The sequence below is a fragment of the Apostichopus japonicus genome, chromosome 7 (genome assembly GCF_037975245.1).
Source record: "Apostichopus japonicus isolate 1M-3 chromosome 7, ASM3797524v1, whole genome shotgun sequence".
Classification (NCBI taxonomy): domain Eukaryota; kingdom Metazoa; phylum Echinodermata; class Holothuroidea; order Aspidochirotida; family Stichopodidae; genus Apostichopus; species Apostichopus japonicus.
Genome location: NC_092567.1, coordinates 25,941,196 through 25,958,019, shown reverse-complemented (window position 1 = coordinate 25,958,019; position 16,824 = coordinate 25,941,196). Strand labels below are relative to the sequence as shown.

The window sequence follows — 16,824 nt, the reverse complement described above, 5'->3', positions numbered from 1 at the left end:
CCGTTATAGTATACACAGTACATGTATGTAATTCAGTAGGGAGTTTTTGCAGACGACACTTGTAGACATAAATAATCACCAACTGGCTGGACCACAGATAACTCGACCCATAGATTTTCGGAATGTATGACGCAGAAAAGAGAATCAGAAATTGTTGCATTAAACTATTCTACTAAATTATATAATCTTCGTATGGAAACTTTTAAGATGTAATAATATTATTAAGAAGATTCATGTAAAAGTAATGAGATAACCGTTCGTCGCTTGAAGGTTTATTTTAGAATGATGACAGTCGAAAGCAACATAGTTTCAAAAATCTTAGTGAAAAGGCTAATAGGTTCGCAACGATCCTTACGATATTACGTATATCTCCGGATATCTCGAAAGAGCAGTATCTGTGAGTTTTGTTTCACGTCAAACCGGTTCGATCTGGTTTGAACAAGTTCGTGGCAGAATGTGCATACACAGAGTTGCCAGCAAAGGCTAGCAACTTATTGGTTTCGATGATAATCGTAACCTATGCACACATTCAGGCGGTGTGTGTGACGCCTCGCTTTGTAAACACGATATCTCAAGAAAGAAAGCTTTGACCAATGTAATATTTGGTGTATATGAGTACCACATCATTGAGTAGAAGAAACCTTTTGTTTTGTGGGCAGGTCAAAGGCCATTTGTGGTCACCAGGGGTCAAATTATGTAAATCTTGTAAACACGATATCTCAAGAAAGGAAAGCTTGGATCAATCTCGTATTTAGTGTGAGCACCACATTGATTTCAATATCCCTTTTGTTTCAAACTGTGGAAACCTTGTTTTATATTTAAGCTACCGTATTTTTTACACTGGTCATATTTCAAATATACTGCGACGAGTCTAGTACATTGTATCCACATTGACATATCTCGTTCCGTTCTTCGAATTAGACGTGAGACATAAAGTATTGTGACATCGATTCTGCCCCATATAATATATAGGCTACTGTGCCTGTATTTGGTATTATTTTCTACTTGCCTGTGATACACAAAGAATCAAAGCATTCTTGAAGTATTGTACTAAGATTTTCAGGTTGGATTATGAGAGTATGGTTGATCAGGTCAATGGTGGAGCTAGGCATGTATTTATCAGACTAAGTAAGACGGAATATTCAAAGAGAAGAATATCACCCGCTTCATGCAGAACTGAAGTCAATGTGTCGACACACTAGCTCTACTCTCAGGAATAGTGCATTGACACCAAAATATAGAGTGCAAGTTTACAGAAACTCGTTTGTACACAGAGCATCTATTTTTATTCAACATGACACTTTAAATGACTTGATTTGATGTAATTTGTATAGTGTCCACAATTTTTATTCCCTAATTGGGTTACTGTTTTCCTAACTTTTATACATTTTATGAATGCACATAACAATTTTATTTATTATACTCACCATTTTCCTATTTATGAACTGTATTTTATGCAATTTATACTGGAATAAACGAAACGAAACGGATATTTTTCGTACATGGTATATGGATTTGCCATATTGAGTACAAGAATCCTATTGCTTGTGAGGTCAATCTCCTATAGGTCATCCAGAGGTCAAACTCTGAAAAACCTTTAACTAGATATCTAACGATGGAAATGATCTAACACTTGGTGTGTGGATTCATAAAATTGAGTAAAACAAGAGACCGTATCAGAGAACGGCAAAAGCAAACTTCGGTCACAGGGAATCGAACCTGGTCAGGAGCCAAAAACGTCTCGCTCTTCAGGTACAGAGCACTAACCGCTGCGCCACGGCAGCTGTTAGATATGATGCTCTTTCTAATATTTAAAGTCTTAATGGCAGCAAGACTGAGACTGTATACCATCGTTAAAAGCAAACTCTTCTGGTACAGAGCACTAACCTCTACACCACAGTCATATAGTGGAAGAGAGGAAGGGGAGGGGCGTTTTTCATGACAAAACATTTATATCTGTTGCCCAGCAAAGAGCAACAATGACAAATTACCTTTTACTCTATTGTTGGCAAGAACTGGTTCATGTAGTCAGGCTACGATAGATGTCCCATGGAAGCATCAAGATATCTCTTTGTGCTATCAAAGTTGTTTGGGATGTGCTGTTATCTCATCTAACCAGTGGATTCCATTGATATCACACCAAATGGAAACAAGAGGTATAAGAACAGCACAGCAAAACAAACTGCCTTCGCTGGGGTTTGAACTCAAGAGAAAAAGTTTGTCTTGCTCTTCAGGTACAGAGCGCTAACCGTTGCGCCACTGTATCTGTTGAGAAATAATATTCGTTTTTTAATAGTCAAAGAAAGCGCCCGTTTAGGAAAACGCCACAAAAGAAGTAATTTATCAGTTTTGATACATCGTTTATATTGCATGTTATCAATTATGCCTTATTAAGACATTATTATATTTTTATTTATGTATATACACATATCTTTCTTTGGGAGTCCTTTACTTTGTTAAGCCTGTATTGGCTTTTTAAAGGACTTCCCTCCATATTTATATATATTTATTTTCTGTGGAAAATAAAATGTATAATAACAATAAACACATTTTATGTACAAATAACTTTTGAAATACTACTGCACCTTCACGTGGCTTATTATCTATCCGCCACTAAACAGATGGCGATCATGCCTTGTCTCTTTATTGTTATTTCCCTTATTGTCCGCTCTTAATGTCCGCTACCTTCAAACATGTTCAATTCCCTCGATTTTAGTTCCGCGAAATCGTGTACACCGAAACACCGGTTAATATAGTTCAAATAAGTATTAGCCATGGATCTTGTTTTCTTTGATTTAGCCTAAAGTTTGGAAGTTTAAATCAACTAATGAAACTCATTGATTATACAAAAACCTATGTTTGAAGTGCCTACACAGAAGGTTTCTTTGCAAAAAGCCAGGCTATGGCTGAAGGTCGGGCGGACATTCAGCAGGTAAAGATAGGATAGCCTACAGGCTACAGTACAGTATGCTATATGTGTTATTGCATAGATATGTAGACTCAGTGAGGCCTAATTTTAGACCTAGCCTACTGAATTACCGTCGTAGTGTATTACTATAATTTACACATTCAGGGTTAGGCCTCACTTAAGTTAGGGCCTTGTTATTACCTAGCCATATCTCATCATTGCTTTAGGCATTCAAACATTACACATTTACAGTAATATAGGCTAGCGAAACTTGGGCTATAGCCGGGCTAGGCTATCTTAGGCCAAACAGTGTAATTTTGACGAGATCTCAATGGCTAGCCAAAACCTAGTCCCTCTGACTCGTCCTTCTGACTAGTCCTTCAAAAGAAAATGTGAGGTTTCAATATTCACCCCCAAAGAAGCAGGAGATCTCAGAAATTTGAGTGACTTGGACAAACTCCAACTACACCTAGGGCCGCCTAGGCTATATATGCTAAAGAAAGATAACAATCTAACAAAGTACAGAAATGTTTGGGTTGTTTATGTGTCACCTCTCCACAGTAGTACAGGCTACATAACAGTAATAATTAGATAATTAAAGTCATCATTGGATCTAATTATTATAAGAGAAACTGACAAATTTATTACAAGCATGGATCACGACTGGCTACTACCGTACCATCTGATTACGCTTCACTTCACCACTGACCTTTCTCGTCCCTTAGCTTCAATGATCTATTGTACCTCTTGGAAATTAAATGACATTAACATTGATGCCCTACGAGAAAAAGTAAAGTTGTCACTCCTGGGGCTCATACCCGGGCATTGTCTTTTACTGACCCCTGTATTCTTGGCTTGGTCAATCGATATAACAGTGAACTGAAATCTATCATTAATGATCTGGCCCCACCTATCAAGATATTGTTTCCGAGTTAAGTTCTGGTTAAGTTAGTGAATGGTGAACACCACTTTTGTCCAGGGAACTTTAAATTGGAAGAAGTTGCCTCGTACACTTGTGAAAAATATCACTTGGCATTTGTCATAGTTAATTTTGTTTGAAACCTCAAAATTGTTCTCCAGTTCATGAATATTTAAGGACAAATTTGGCAAGGCAGTTAATATTAGGGAATGAAAACTTTGAATGAAAACTACCATAATTCCTCCCTGTATTATAATGGAGTTGTCCAACATCTTTGTTACATGAGTTGCAACAAGAACTTGTTTGTTTTTGCCTTATTAACTTAACCATGCCAAATCACAGTTCGGTTCCACGAAAATTCCTGCTATGTGCGATTAAGAGGTAAACATTCCCATATGCCCCCCTTCAAAAAAAAAACAATGGGGTGGGGGATGGATTATTCTCAATGATAGTTTTAATTTGATTTCCTTCACAGGTTGCTGCTACTGAGGATGAACCATTAAATGATGACTGGGATGATGACTTTGGGGGATTTGAAGGTGCTTCACCCACTCTGGATGAGGTCAGCACAGATATGGCTGGTGTAGAGGCTAGCCCCTCTCCATGGGCACAGTTTAGTCTTGGTAATCTCATTACCTTCATTGAGAGCTCTGATATTAAAGGTTATCAGTATTACTGCCAAATACACTAGAAAGTCTCATAATGGTCACCCAATCATAATATGTAAAATATCAGTACATGCAAGGGCTAGAGATATTCCATAGATCTGATTTGTTAAGTGGTTTGTAAAATGAAAGATCAAATGTTATGTGATAATTTATTTGGGCTATGGTAGGTGTGAACCACACTCATGCAGGAGGTAAACCATCTTAGATATGTTCAGCTAAATAACCTTATTTACATTTGACATACTGTAAGTATTTATGTACAGTAGGGTTTACCTATACGACATGTATTTGCACAGGCATAAAAAAGTGGCAAAATTGTACTTTCAAATTTTATAGTTCAAATTTTTATTGTCTACTTATCATAAGGGTGAGATTTCCTTTCCCTATTAAAATTAAGTTTCTTTTCTTTTAACAGCTGCTGCTCCACCAGATGTAGTCCAGTCGCAGCTATCCAACCAACTAATCCAAAAGCCTTCCCCAGCTGCACCCTTAGATGACCTAATACCCCCAGGAAGTGCAGCATCTCAACATGTAAGTAAATCTTAAAAAAAATCTATAAAAAACCTAATCGCTTGGTAAATTTCTGAAGTTCCATCTGCTGCACATATGCAGATGAAAATTGTGCAACATTTTTTATTCAAATTTTGTCTATCATGTTTCTGCTTCTTCTTTCTAACCTTTGAACGGTCAATGGTCAATTGTTTACTGGTATGATTCCCTCAGAGGCACTTCCCTATAAGATGATCCTTAAAAGGTGTGAAGACTCGCGCAAAAAGAAAAAGTCTAATTCAGGTAATTTGACTTAGTTTCAAATGAGGTGTAACAGAAGTGTTAGACACCACCATCGATCCCAGAAAATACACACACAGCTTGCTACCATCGGTAATTAGACACTAGTGTACAGTCAATACATACAGCTACGGTCAATACCCACAACACAGTGTAAATAGCAGCGATGGACATCTCAGGTCTAGATAAAAGATAACAAGGTATCATGTTTCATTACTGTCTGCATTTTGTAGCTACAAGAAGAAAACTTCACTTGCAAGCACGAAAGTTCACTTTTTCAGAGCGAGTCTTCAATGCCTTTAAGAGAAGATAAGCTATCTTGTGTTGATTTGTCATCCAAATTGAGAAACCAATGAATTATTTCCTTGGAGGCAAAAGTAATGAATACATGTCAGAGATCATCCTTCAATAAGTATTATCCTAATATCAATCCTCTTCTATTTTTTTCCCCTTAAAGACTATTTCATCATCATCATTGTCGTCAGAGGTCAAGTCTTCTGATGACCTTCCAGAGTCTGAGAGAGGTCAACAAGAGGTCAATAACTCATCGTCCAATGCCTTGGATAGTAGTGATGTTAGTCTGGATGATGACATAGTTCAGGAGAATGACACCGTCAGGTCTGATGGGGTTTGTAGAGTTCACATTTTTTTAACTATCTTTTAAGAAAAGGAATGCAAGATAGAGCCTGGACACACCCATACACACAAACACAAAAACTAGATCCACTCTCAACCCCAGTCCATTGTATGTTGAGTATAGAATTATAGATTAGATCTGTGCTTTGTGTGGCATTCAATGTACAATCAATTTACAATATTAACCAGAGATTCACATGCTCATTACAATAACTCTATGAACTAAACATAGGGCTATATACTACTTACTGTACTTGATGAATTTCAGAAATGCAAAGTTTCTAAAGCAGAAAATTGAATGAAAGGTTGCTTATGTGCAGCTGATCTTATGGCCATGTTCATTGCAATCTTTGTAGATCAAGATTAGTAGAAAATGGTTAAGTACCACAGATGAAACCGATTGTGATATAAATTCTCCTAAAAATTGTCTTGTCTCTTTGGCTTTTACCACATTTGGGTTTCGATGATAATAGTAACCTTTGCAGTCATGATGGCGTGTGTATTTGCATTCGTGACACTCAACTTGTAAACACGATATCTCAAGAAGGGAAGGTCGGACAAATTTTCATATTTTGTGTGTAGCAGTACCACATTGAGTTCAGGAAGCCTATTGTTTTTGGTGGAGGTCAAAGATCATTTGGGGTCACCAGGGGTCAAATTGTGAAACCTTGTAAACACAATATCTCAAGAAGGCAAGCATGGTCGGATCTAATATTTAGTGTGTAGAAGTACCACATTGAGTACAAGATGCCTATGGTGTTTGATGGAGGTCAAAGGTCAAATTGTGAACACCATATTTTACACAATATTCCAACAAGGACAGATGTCATATTTAGCATGTTGATGTATCTATCACATTTAGTACAAGAAGCCTGTCTTGAAGTCAATGGTCATTTCAGGACAGCCTTGTGAATTTATTGATTGTCACATGACTCACAGCACACTGTTTTTCACTGTATTACTAGGATGAAGTATGTTGTACACCCTCACTATACAAAACGTCAGATTCATGAAGAAAACTGCTCATGTTACATGATCATTGGAACCAAAATGCATTTTTGCATTCTGGTTAATATCCTTGTAGCTCCTAGCATGTTTTATATTTTGATGTGCACCCATTGTGTTTGTGTTTATCAGTGGTAATGTACCACCACTGATCAATACGACTGATACAAATTGAATGTGTAAAAGTAAGTTGGCCTGACGTTTTGATCCTAGCAGGATCTTCTTCAAAGGCTAAACGACAAGTAACAGTAACAGACGGGACAAAAACACGCACAGAATACAGACAGGTTAATGAGCATGGTGAACACACAGAGATAGATGTAAGGGGGTTGGTAGACAATGGATGGAGAGAAGAAAGAAAGAAACCAACAGGGGAAGAGGTGAGGTAGGAGATAAACAGTGGCGGGAAAAAGAGAGGATTAAGGGAAGGGGGTAAGGGATAAACTGGAGAAGGACAAAGACAGAAGGGTGTGGAGAAAAAAGGGTGGAAGAGAGCTATGAGAAGAGTGATAGGAGGAGGGACAAGGGGAGAAGGAGGGGGGACAGAAGAAAAGTCCTTCCTGAATGTTGAGCCAATGAATGTTGATACAAATTGAATCAGATTCCAGATGATGACTCACTCCACCCTGCAGAAGAAGCAGAATCAGTCAGGCCTAAAGAAAGCCCCATCCTCTCCTCTGGTAATCCTCAAGGGATGCAGAATGACACCCACACCTCCAAGCATCATTCACAAGCTTCGCAGGGAGATCTCGGGAAGTTGCAAGATTTAAGAGAGAGCCTGTCCCTCTCAGACCTGGAGAAGCAACAGTTGCTGAAGGTATTATATGATAGCATTCCATCGCAGAGACAAAGATGGTAATCGCAAAACTGCTAAAACAAAATCCATTGGTTGTTGTATAATATCAGTGTCAAACTTCCTCGTAAATGATATTTTCATTTTTTTATTTATTTTGTTTATTTTTTATTATCATTCCATCAAGAAACCAAACAATGTACAATTCAGAATAACATATACATGATGATCATTAGTCAATATTATCAACAACAACAAATAAATCATTAAACTTCAAATAAAGATTTCCAGTTATGCCATCTGATATCAAAAGCATGTTGCTTACAATTAGTTTTATACATAAACTTTTCTTTTAGATAAAAATTCTTTAAATCAATTTTACCATAGCTAAAGGAAGGTTTCTAATTTTCAACCTTACTTTTGTAAACACAAAATTTCAGAACCAGAAAGGATGTTATCAAACACATAGTCTTTGTACAAATAATTTCCAAACAGAACAAGCTCTTTACTAACTGCAATATTGATATTCAGTTTGATTTGAACCCAATCGTAAGTGATATTGCTTTTTTCTTTCCATTCTAAGGAGAGTAATCTCACTCATACTCTAAAAGCATGTAATCTGCTATGCAATAAGCTGTCATAATGACATTTGTGTTATGTTATTTTGTTTATGTTAAAAAAAAAAATAAAAAAAATAATATTAAGTGATATGCAAAGCTGTGAGTAAATATTTGCAATTTTATTGTCTAAGCTCTGATTCTAGTGTAGGAGATTTTTATGGCACATTTTGCTAGAGAACCCTATAGCACAGATATGCAGAAAACTGTACAATGAATACCAAGGGTGAAATGTAGAGCTAGTGCATTGGGTCCCCATGGTGTAAGTTCAGGGGTACTTGTTAAATGATTGCAGAGGCGACTTGAAGATTTTCATTTGATTATTAATATAATTATTTTCATTTTCTGCTGCAAATTTGCAAAAATGACAAGTGTAAACATGGTTTTGCACAATCAGAAGAAGACAGGAATTGTTGTTTTGTTCATTTAAGGAGATTACTGAGTCTTGGATTCTAAGAAAATTCACATTAATGTCAACATTTGAAATCTTTTTAATATCGGCCCTTTCTTAAATATATATATATGTATATTCTCTGTAGCAAAAAGATGAATTGATGGCACAACTTAGTAATCTTGAAAGAGAAGTTGCAGAGAAGGAAGAAAGTGTGTCAGCTCAGGGTAAGGTGTATGAAGAGATGGATGTTAGACATCAGAAGCAACTGGAAGAAATAAGAGGGGCAGGGCATCAGACACTCGCAATTATGGTTGAAGAGTATAAGGTAAGGAAAACGGGATGTTATCTCAAAAATAGACAAAGGGCCGTTGGACTAAACAAGCTAAAAGTCTTCTGTAACTTTCATGATGTGTTTTTTTTCTTTTCCACTAATGGTAAGATCAAGAGTTAAGTGTTGTTAGGAGAGCACTGATAATGAATAACCTCATATTATTATCATTATTATTTACTAAGGTTTGTTGCCAGTTTACAACCAATCTCCTTCTCCCTCTTACAAAAGAAACTTGGAATAGCTGATGAAGAATGTGTTTCTCCTTACCAATAAAATACGCTTATTCAAAATATTGATCATTTTCAGGAATTGTGTAGGAAGGCAGTATTAGAACAGCAGGCTGTAGGTGAGAGAAAACTGGAGGAAACAGTTAAGAAGGAGACAGAAAGATGCCAGGTCTTGATGAAGAAACAGGTAAGCACCAGGCTAGCTAGCCACCAATTGGTAGAAGCAACATATCCAAGCCTGACAAGAGGAGGGGTCAGGGACTACATCCCTGGGGACTAGGGACTACATCCCTGGGGACCAGGATCAATTAGGGGGCCTGGGCTTGGGTAAGATGGATCACTTACTGTGGCATAATATGTTGAATCTAAAGATTATTCATTACTTGCAAGTTAGCTGAAGGTTCACTTAAAAAATAAAATGTCATTTTGGAAGTGGTCTGCATTTGACAAATTTATGTTGAGATAAAAATTGTTAGATAATTGAAAGATGCCAAATTTGGCAAAACTAACAAGTTTTTCCGAATTGAATAATATTTGTTTCAGGAAGAGGTCTTTAACAGTCTGCTGGAGGATGAGAGGAAGAGAGGAGAAGAAAGGATGAAGATGGCTTTGAGTAAATATCAGGAACTTCAGAAGGAGAGATTGACTGTGATGTTGGAGGAGGAGAGAGACAGAAGTAAAGAGTTACTGGAGAAGCAAGCTAAGGTAACGATATGTTCAGTTGGGAGAAATAACTAATCAGCTATTCAATAGCATTCAAAAGAGATGAGGTCAGAACAAGTATTATGTTCTGAAAATACAATATCAAGTCAAATCGTCAATTCAGAATGCTGCCCTCCCATTTTGTAAGATTTTTTTCATGTCCTCTGCTTTTTTATTTCTAGAACACTTCATATTTACTTTTAATTTGCTTTGTATTTATTTTGGGTTTGTTTTGCATCTTATTAACAAATTTGTTTCTTCTCTTAATTAATACTGCTTTTCTGTTTATACCTTGTGCAGACTTTTGAAGAAGTACAACTTGAAGCCATCAAAAAAGCAGTGGCATCCGAAAGGGAGGAAGGTCAAAGGTTAATAGATGAACAAAAGGCCTTAATGAAGACATCATTAGAAGAAGAAAGAATACAATGTCTAGAACTAATTAAAAGTAGTATTGAAGAAGAAAGGCTTAAAAGTAAGGTAAAGCTACAATATTCAAACATATTTTTATCTAAATTCACATTTGGATTTCTTCATTTCCAAAAAATCAATATTTGCCTTGTTGAGTCTTATGTTTTGTTCTTCAGTAATATTAATAATAATTATTAATCATGTTTAGTGGACTAGGATTTATTTTTAATTACTTTAGCTGGAGAAAAGTAGTAGATTTGAAAAGGAAGAAATAATGGTTAATTAGTTACATAAATTCTGAGGGTAAAATGTGAAATATAATTTAATAATTTTGCAATTATTTTGATAAATGTTGTTATTAATACCAAATTAAATGTTTGAATTCTGATTAATGTTAATTTATAGTGCCAGCTTAAATTGTAAAATATATTTTGCTACTGTTACAATTTTATGGCAATATTTATCAAATGAAAAAGAGTTCAGTTATCAATTTATGGTGTTAACTGTTAAGTTAGCTCTCTATGTTGACTTTCACCTTAGCCAAAGAACAAGATCATGTGTGCGCAGATGGTTCTGTACAAGGGAGTCAGTACCAAATGTGACAAAGGCCTTCTTTTCAAAACTAATTAGTAATATAATGTAACTTTAAATCAATACGGACCAACATTAGTCTCTTAACAATTCAAAATTGTCATGTTTAAATTGGCTAATCTTGATTTTAAGTATAGTTAACTTCACTTTTCCAGTGTTAAGTAATAGTTACATATTTTGATTATTGGTAAAAGTGTCAACTTTCTTTATGATGTGATCAGGCAGACAATAAGGTGGTTGGGGGGGGGGGGGGGTAGAGGGAAGTCTAGGGTACAACAGCTCAGTGCCTGAAATCATTTAGGGGACCCAAAGAAATATGGGATAAAGAATAATGAATTCTCATTTTAATGATATACTTAAAGGGTGTTAAGACTCGCGCAAAAAGAAACGTCTAATGCCGTTAATTTGACATAGTCTCGAATGAGGTGTAACAGAAGTTTTAAACACCACCATCGATCCCAGAATATACACACACAGCTTGCTACCATCGGTAATTAGACACTAGTGTACAGTCAGTACATACAGCTGCGGTCAATACCCACAGCACAGTATACAAACGATACAGCGATGGATATCTCAGGTCCAGCTAAAGATAACAAGGTATCACGTTTCATTACTGTCTGTATTTTGTAGCAACACTAACAAACTGTCACTTGCAAGCAACAGAAAGTTAACTTTTTCAGATGGCCGCACATTGTTTGGGGCGAGTCTTCAATGCCTTTAAGCAGACTATAGACCTCTGAGGCACGACTATCCTCAGGGTCCGAACCTGGCTCCATATGCCATTAGATGTGATACTGGTGGCCTGCCATAGTGTCCATATACAGACAAGTGATTCCTGTTCCTATAAAAAGGTGTAGCACTGTACCTTTATGAACAAGAGAGAAAAGTTGGTAACTATCAAATAAACTTGTTTGAATGTCATTGGTTGTGAAATCAGATATAGATTACAACTAAATCAATTACTTTGTTGATTTTTCAATTTTTTTTCTTTCTTATTTTTTCCTTCTATTCTCTTGTAGGAAGCAGTGAAAATAGCCCTATCTGAAGAAAGAGAACAACAGCAAGACGCTCTCAATAAAACCAATAAATTAGCCCAAGAAGAAATGCTGAGGTTTAGTGCTGAGCAGAGGAAGGTTAGTAGTTGGATGTATATCAGGGGTGGACGGAAAATAGATCAACTGGGCCACACTGACATTTTGTACCCAATCCATGGACTGGAACACATTTAAAGAGTGTATCTACTCCTCATAAAATGGAAAATACATTACATGTTCAAATAAAAAATCAGAAAGGTATTTATGGACAATGCCTAGGAATATCCTTGTTCCCCAATCTTCTCAAAGACTCAAACGTCACATGAACATATAAGACATGGTGACAGAATATAACTTCTTCTCTTTTCTTGTTTCTCTTGTGTCATTTCAGATTGACAATTCCAGGCAACAACGGTCCTTTGCGGTGATGGACTTATTCCTAAAAGGCATTCAAGAACAACTGAAAGGGTTGATGAACCCAGAGGATAGTTCAACCTCTCCTGAGAATGAAGAGGCCAATACTTGATGAGGAGAGATGATCAAGATATTCCTAGAAATGGTTCCTTGAACTTAAGAAGGGATAAATTGTAGGGAAATTACAACATCAGAAACGAGGCTGCATTCACACCATCGATAGTAGAGTATGCACTTTTAATTCTTCATTAAGGGCATGAGAATTGGTACAAACCATGTTTAGTTCACCTGTACTGCATCTCGTGAGAGTGCCATCAAGATATTTGATGTTAAACAGTTTTTTTTCAATTTCCTAGCTCAATGCTAGGTAGGCTACTGTTATGTTTTTTATACAGAAATGTCTTTTATAAGCGATTGAGACTCACTGATTCCAGAGAACATTCTGGTTGACAGGATAGAAGGTTTAAAGTTCCTGTCGATATTATTGACGAAAGTTATGAGAAAGGACTTATTATATACAAAAGGGGAAACAAGTCAATATTTTAAAGCAATTATACAATGGATTTCAATACAAATGTATTTGAGAGACATCACACTTGCTTGGTAAATGATTTAGACATTCCGGTGTGCTGGAGTTTGTTGTATTCTCATGTTGAGATCTGGTTAAGATGATCGATAAAGATCGGTTGCGAGCAAAGACTGTTGGGATATTGGGTAGAAGTTTGTAGATATGAAATATACTTTATGAATATTACAGATGAATGTTGATGACAGGATCATGTGTAGCCTCTAGCATAAAAACTCTGAAATCCCTCAGACATGGAGAGTATCTTTATTTCAATCAAAATGATTTAATATTCAGTCGTATCGACATTGTATGCTTGAAATTTTGGTTTGTCTTTCTGCCTAAACCTTGAAGCCAAAAACCTGACGTGGTATTCAGTGAAAGGGTTAAGATTGTAAAACTAAAGAGAATCTTGTTTTGAAAGATGTATTTTCGTAGTTCTCAATTTGGTGAGAGGTGGGGAAAGGTGGAAGAGAGTTAATTGAACATAGCATAACCTGGTCTAGAAAGAATCTATGGTGAAGTCGAGTTGTTGTATTCCATCAAAATCATTTTGTGATTTGTTTATTGTTTAATCATTCATTTTTAGGTAGATCAAATATGTTTTTCTTAGTAGAATTTCGGTGAGCAATATTTTTATGTGATTTCTATATCTTTCACAGGTATTATACCTGCCTCTATTACTAGCAATCTTTATTTAGTTATTCCTTAAAACAACAAATGGTATTCTGGGACGTGCAAATTATAAAAATCTCTGAAATTTATTTCAATCTAAAGTAATTTGGCTCATGATTTTAATTATTCATCCTATTTATTTTTCAGTGTGTGGGGCTTATTATTGTAATTTTTACTTTTATTTTCTTCAGTAAATACTTTTATACTTATGTGGGTCAAAGGTGTTTTAGCTCTATATGATGCTTTTGTTAGAACATCACCAAATAAGGGTGTGTGCTTTACAATTATCTTTTAAACTGTTGATTTACTACACAATGGAAAGGTTAGAAATAACTTCACTTTAATCCAACATGTTTTAATTCATGAAAACCTTTGTAAAAGTTTTAATGTTGGACTCATCCATGTTTAAGAAGAAAAAGTGACACATTTTGTTGTTTAATGGTCATGTTGCAGTGATTGGATAAATTTAAAGGCACTGTGTCAAAAGTAGGAAGTGAGGGCGCTACAGCATCTTGCAGCCAGGCTGTGCAGGAACGCTGTGGGCTGCAACATCCTGCAGCCAGGTTATGTAGGAGGTGATCAAACTATTTTCAGCTTTGCAGTTTCAGATAAGAAGCATGGCTGGTCAGCAGAGATTATCTCTATTGTTTGACACATTGATTCCGCTTTGCTGCAGGGGATTCTTTGATGCAATACCTAAGTCATTCAAAATATCAGTGAGGTGATCTTTTATTTTGGAATGAGTGATTTTGTTACAGTATTGGGATTAACTAAAGTATACAGCAACCGTGGTAACCATATCATAAAATCAAGACATTCATATTTGAGCTATTCTTGGGCCTATAGGAATGTTCATTGTTGTGTCTTTTTGTGTTGTATTCGTTCATGGTTCTATATGAAGTATGTCATTCATAAAGCTGGTTGTTGTGGAAACAAATACTTATCAAGAAACAAGTAGCGTCAGTTTATTGTTTCCCAAAGAATGGAAAATAAATGTTTCAGATTTTGGAAATGAAGTTGATTGAAGTAAATCCTTAATTTTACATAGGAAAGTTTATGCAAACACTAAGCAATTGTATTGGATGTAAAGAGAGAAGTAATATTAAGTTTGCAGAAGTGAATTATCCTTTTGAAAGTGATCTCTAGGTGGTAATACAGGCTACTTCTGAAATTATTATCAAATGTTAAGAAGTCCAGAACTGTCTGCCTGTCTGCTAGTAGTCAGGTTTTGATTAATGCACAAATTAAATCACTTACTTTAAGATGAAAACTACTGTTGAGTGTGAGGCAGGGGTGAGGTGAGTGGGGGGGGGAGGGGTTACAAAAGGATGGTGGATTGGAGGGCATGGCTGGGGATTGGGGAACAGCTCAGCAACTAAGAGAAAAATCCTACTTGGTTTGCAAAATATTTTGAACTCTATATCCACAAAAAACGTTTGATTGTGAGTAATACTATGGACTGTGTGGAACTAACTGGAGAGTGGGGGGGGGGGGAGGAGGTTCACTAGAGGGGACATAGGAGGGAGCACAAAACGGCTCAGCAATAAACTTATCAAGTCATCTAACGTGGTTCGAAGTGTACATAATTTGGTCCTGTTGAACTCCAAATTGAGCACAAGTTTAGGTCTGTAGGTAAAAGTGGTCACCTGAAGAGGTAAATATGGGCAAAGGGTGGGTGGTTCAGGGGTAATTACCCTTGCCTCTGTGAAAGACAAAACATAGTACGTTTACTGTATTTCATTTGTGATGTATTTTCGTGCACTCCAGTTACCAGATCAAATCATCATCTTGCAGGTTCATTTGTGCAATATTTATTTTACATGCCTGATTGCATGGTAATCAATATGCTTAGTAAGGAACTGCTCGTACTTTCAGTATGAGTGCTTTGAAGCATGATATGGGAGGACAGTATAGAGAGGTATTAGCATTTGGAAATTGTTCCAATATATATATATATATATATATATAAATGAAAATCGTAATGAGTTGAAAAATCAAGAAGAGTGAAAACACTTTCAGCCTCCACCGGGATTCGAACCACGGGCCTTCCGCTCTGTTCGCGCGCGGACACCCTAACCACTAGGCTATGGACGCTGATTGTATGTCCAGAGGTTCGAAACCGGTAAGGAAGGTCGTCATTCCACTGTAGGCGTTTGTCACCTGTATCGAACAATACTAGTTCTGTTTTTGGTGACATATATTGCCTTACTCTAGAGATCAAACATGATGCTATCCAACTCGAAATCATTTGTGATTCCGAAAGCCGGATCTCGAAAGAGATACTTTGAACAGACTTTATGTTTATGCAATGGAGGTAAACGACAAAGGCAAATTAATATATATAAATGAAAATCGTAATGAGTTGGAAAATCAAGAACAGTGGATATATATATATATATATATATATATATATATATATATATATGTATATATATATATATATATATATATTCACATTTGTGTACACAATTGTACACAATATTACTTGGAAATGTAATGCAACCCTCAATACATCAATGTAATGAACTCAACAAAAGCCTTTTAAAGCTCAACAGAGAAAAATTCAACAAGTTTTCATAATAAATTTTCCTGTCCATTTGATGGTGATTATTCTGCCCCAGCTTTAAGTTGGTTTTCCTGCCTTGTCAACTACAAATTTCATGTTTATATTCTATGATTAACCAAAATGAGTTTATTTGAGAGGATTTTAACCCTACATTTGGTCACAGGAAAAAATTTCTTTTGGCCAGAACCTTTTTAATTTACCCAAAGTAGTGTCGTAGGTGGAACTACACAAACACATTTTGTTACAATATATTGTATTTTAAGTAATTAAATAACAATGATACTTAATACAAAATTGGTAAAACAAAAATGAAAGCAAGGCATACATTCTTATCACCGCATTTATATTCACAAAGACTCAAATAAGGAAAATATGCAATTACAATATCGGTCTGGCTTTGTGGTTCATTGTGATGTCACAAATTATTGTATAGTTCCGAATAAAAATGAATTAAAGCGAAAGGTAGAGTTTCTTGAATTCTTTTGTGATTATCTGCAATGTTTATCCCTTGAGTTGCCTTCTGTTTTCCTAAGTTCCCTCAGCACCCCCACCCTTTTCCCACCAGAAATCAACATCGCA

The 16,824-nt window shown here is 36.1% G+C and overlaps 1 protein-coding gene across 1 annotated transcript; it reads left to right on the top strand.

Moving 5' to 3' along the window:
- The first annotated feature begins 2,730 nt into the window (after positions 1 to 2,730).
- LOC139969911 (uncharacterized) lies at positions 2,731 to 16,712 on the top strand. Its single transcript, XM_071975313.1, has 11 exons — positions 2,731 to 2,932; positions 4,303 to 4,450; positions 4,911 to 5,026; positions 5,742 to 5,912; positions 7,527 to 7,742; positions 8,875 to 9,054; positions 9,367 to 9,474; positions 9,831 to 9,992; positions 10,290 to 10,466; positions 12,011 to 12,124; positions 12,417 to 16,712. The coding sequence occupies exons 1-11, from the start codon at positions 2,903 to 2,905 to the stop codon at positions 12,549 to 12,551; spliced, it is 1,557 nt and encodes a 518-aa protein (XP_071831414.1). The 5' UTR covers positions 2,731 to 2,902; the 3' UTR covers positions 12,552 to 16,712.
- Positions 16,713 to 16,824: the final 112 nt, after the last annotated feature.

Excerpts from the sequence above, each read along its gene's own strand:
- LOC139969911 (XM_071975313.1), top strand. The coding sequence starts at position 2,903 with ATGGCTGAAGGTCGGGCGGACATTCAGCAG. Across the intron at positions 7,743-8,874 it reads AGAAGCAACAGTTGCTGAAG|CAAAAAGATGAATTGATGGC; the intron begins GTATTATATGAT and ends TATTCTCTGTAG. Across the intron at positions 10,467-12,010 it reads AAGAAAGGCTTAAAAGTAAG|GAAGCAGTGAAAATAGCCCT; the intron begins GTAAAGCTACAA and ends ATTCTCTTGTAG.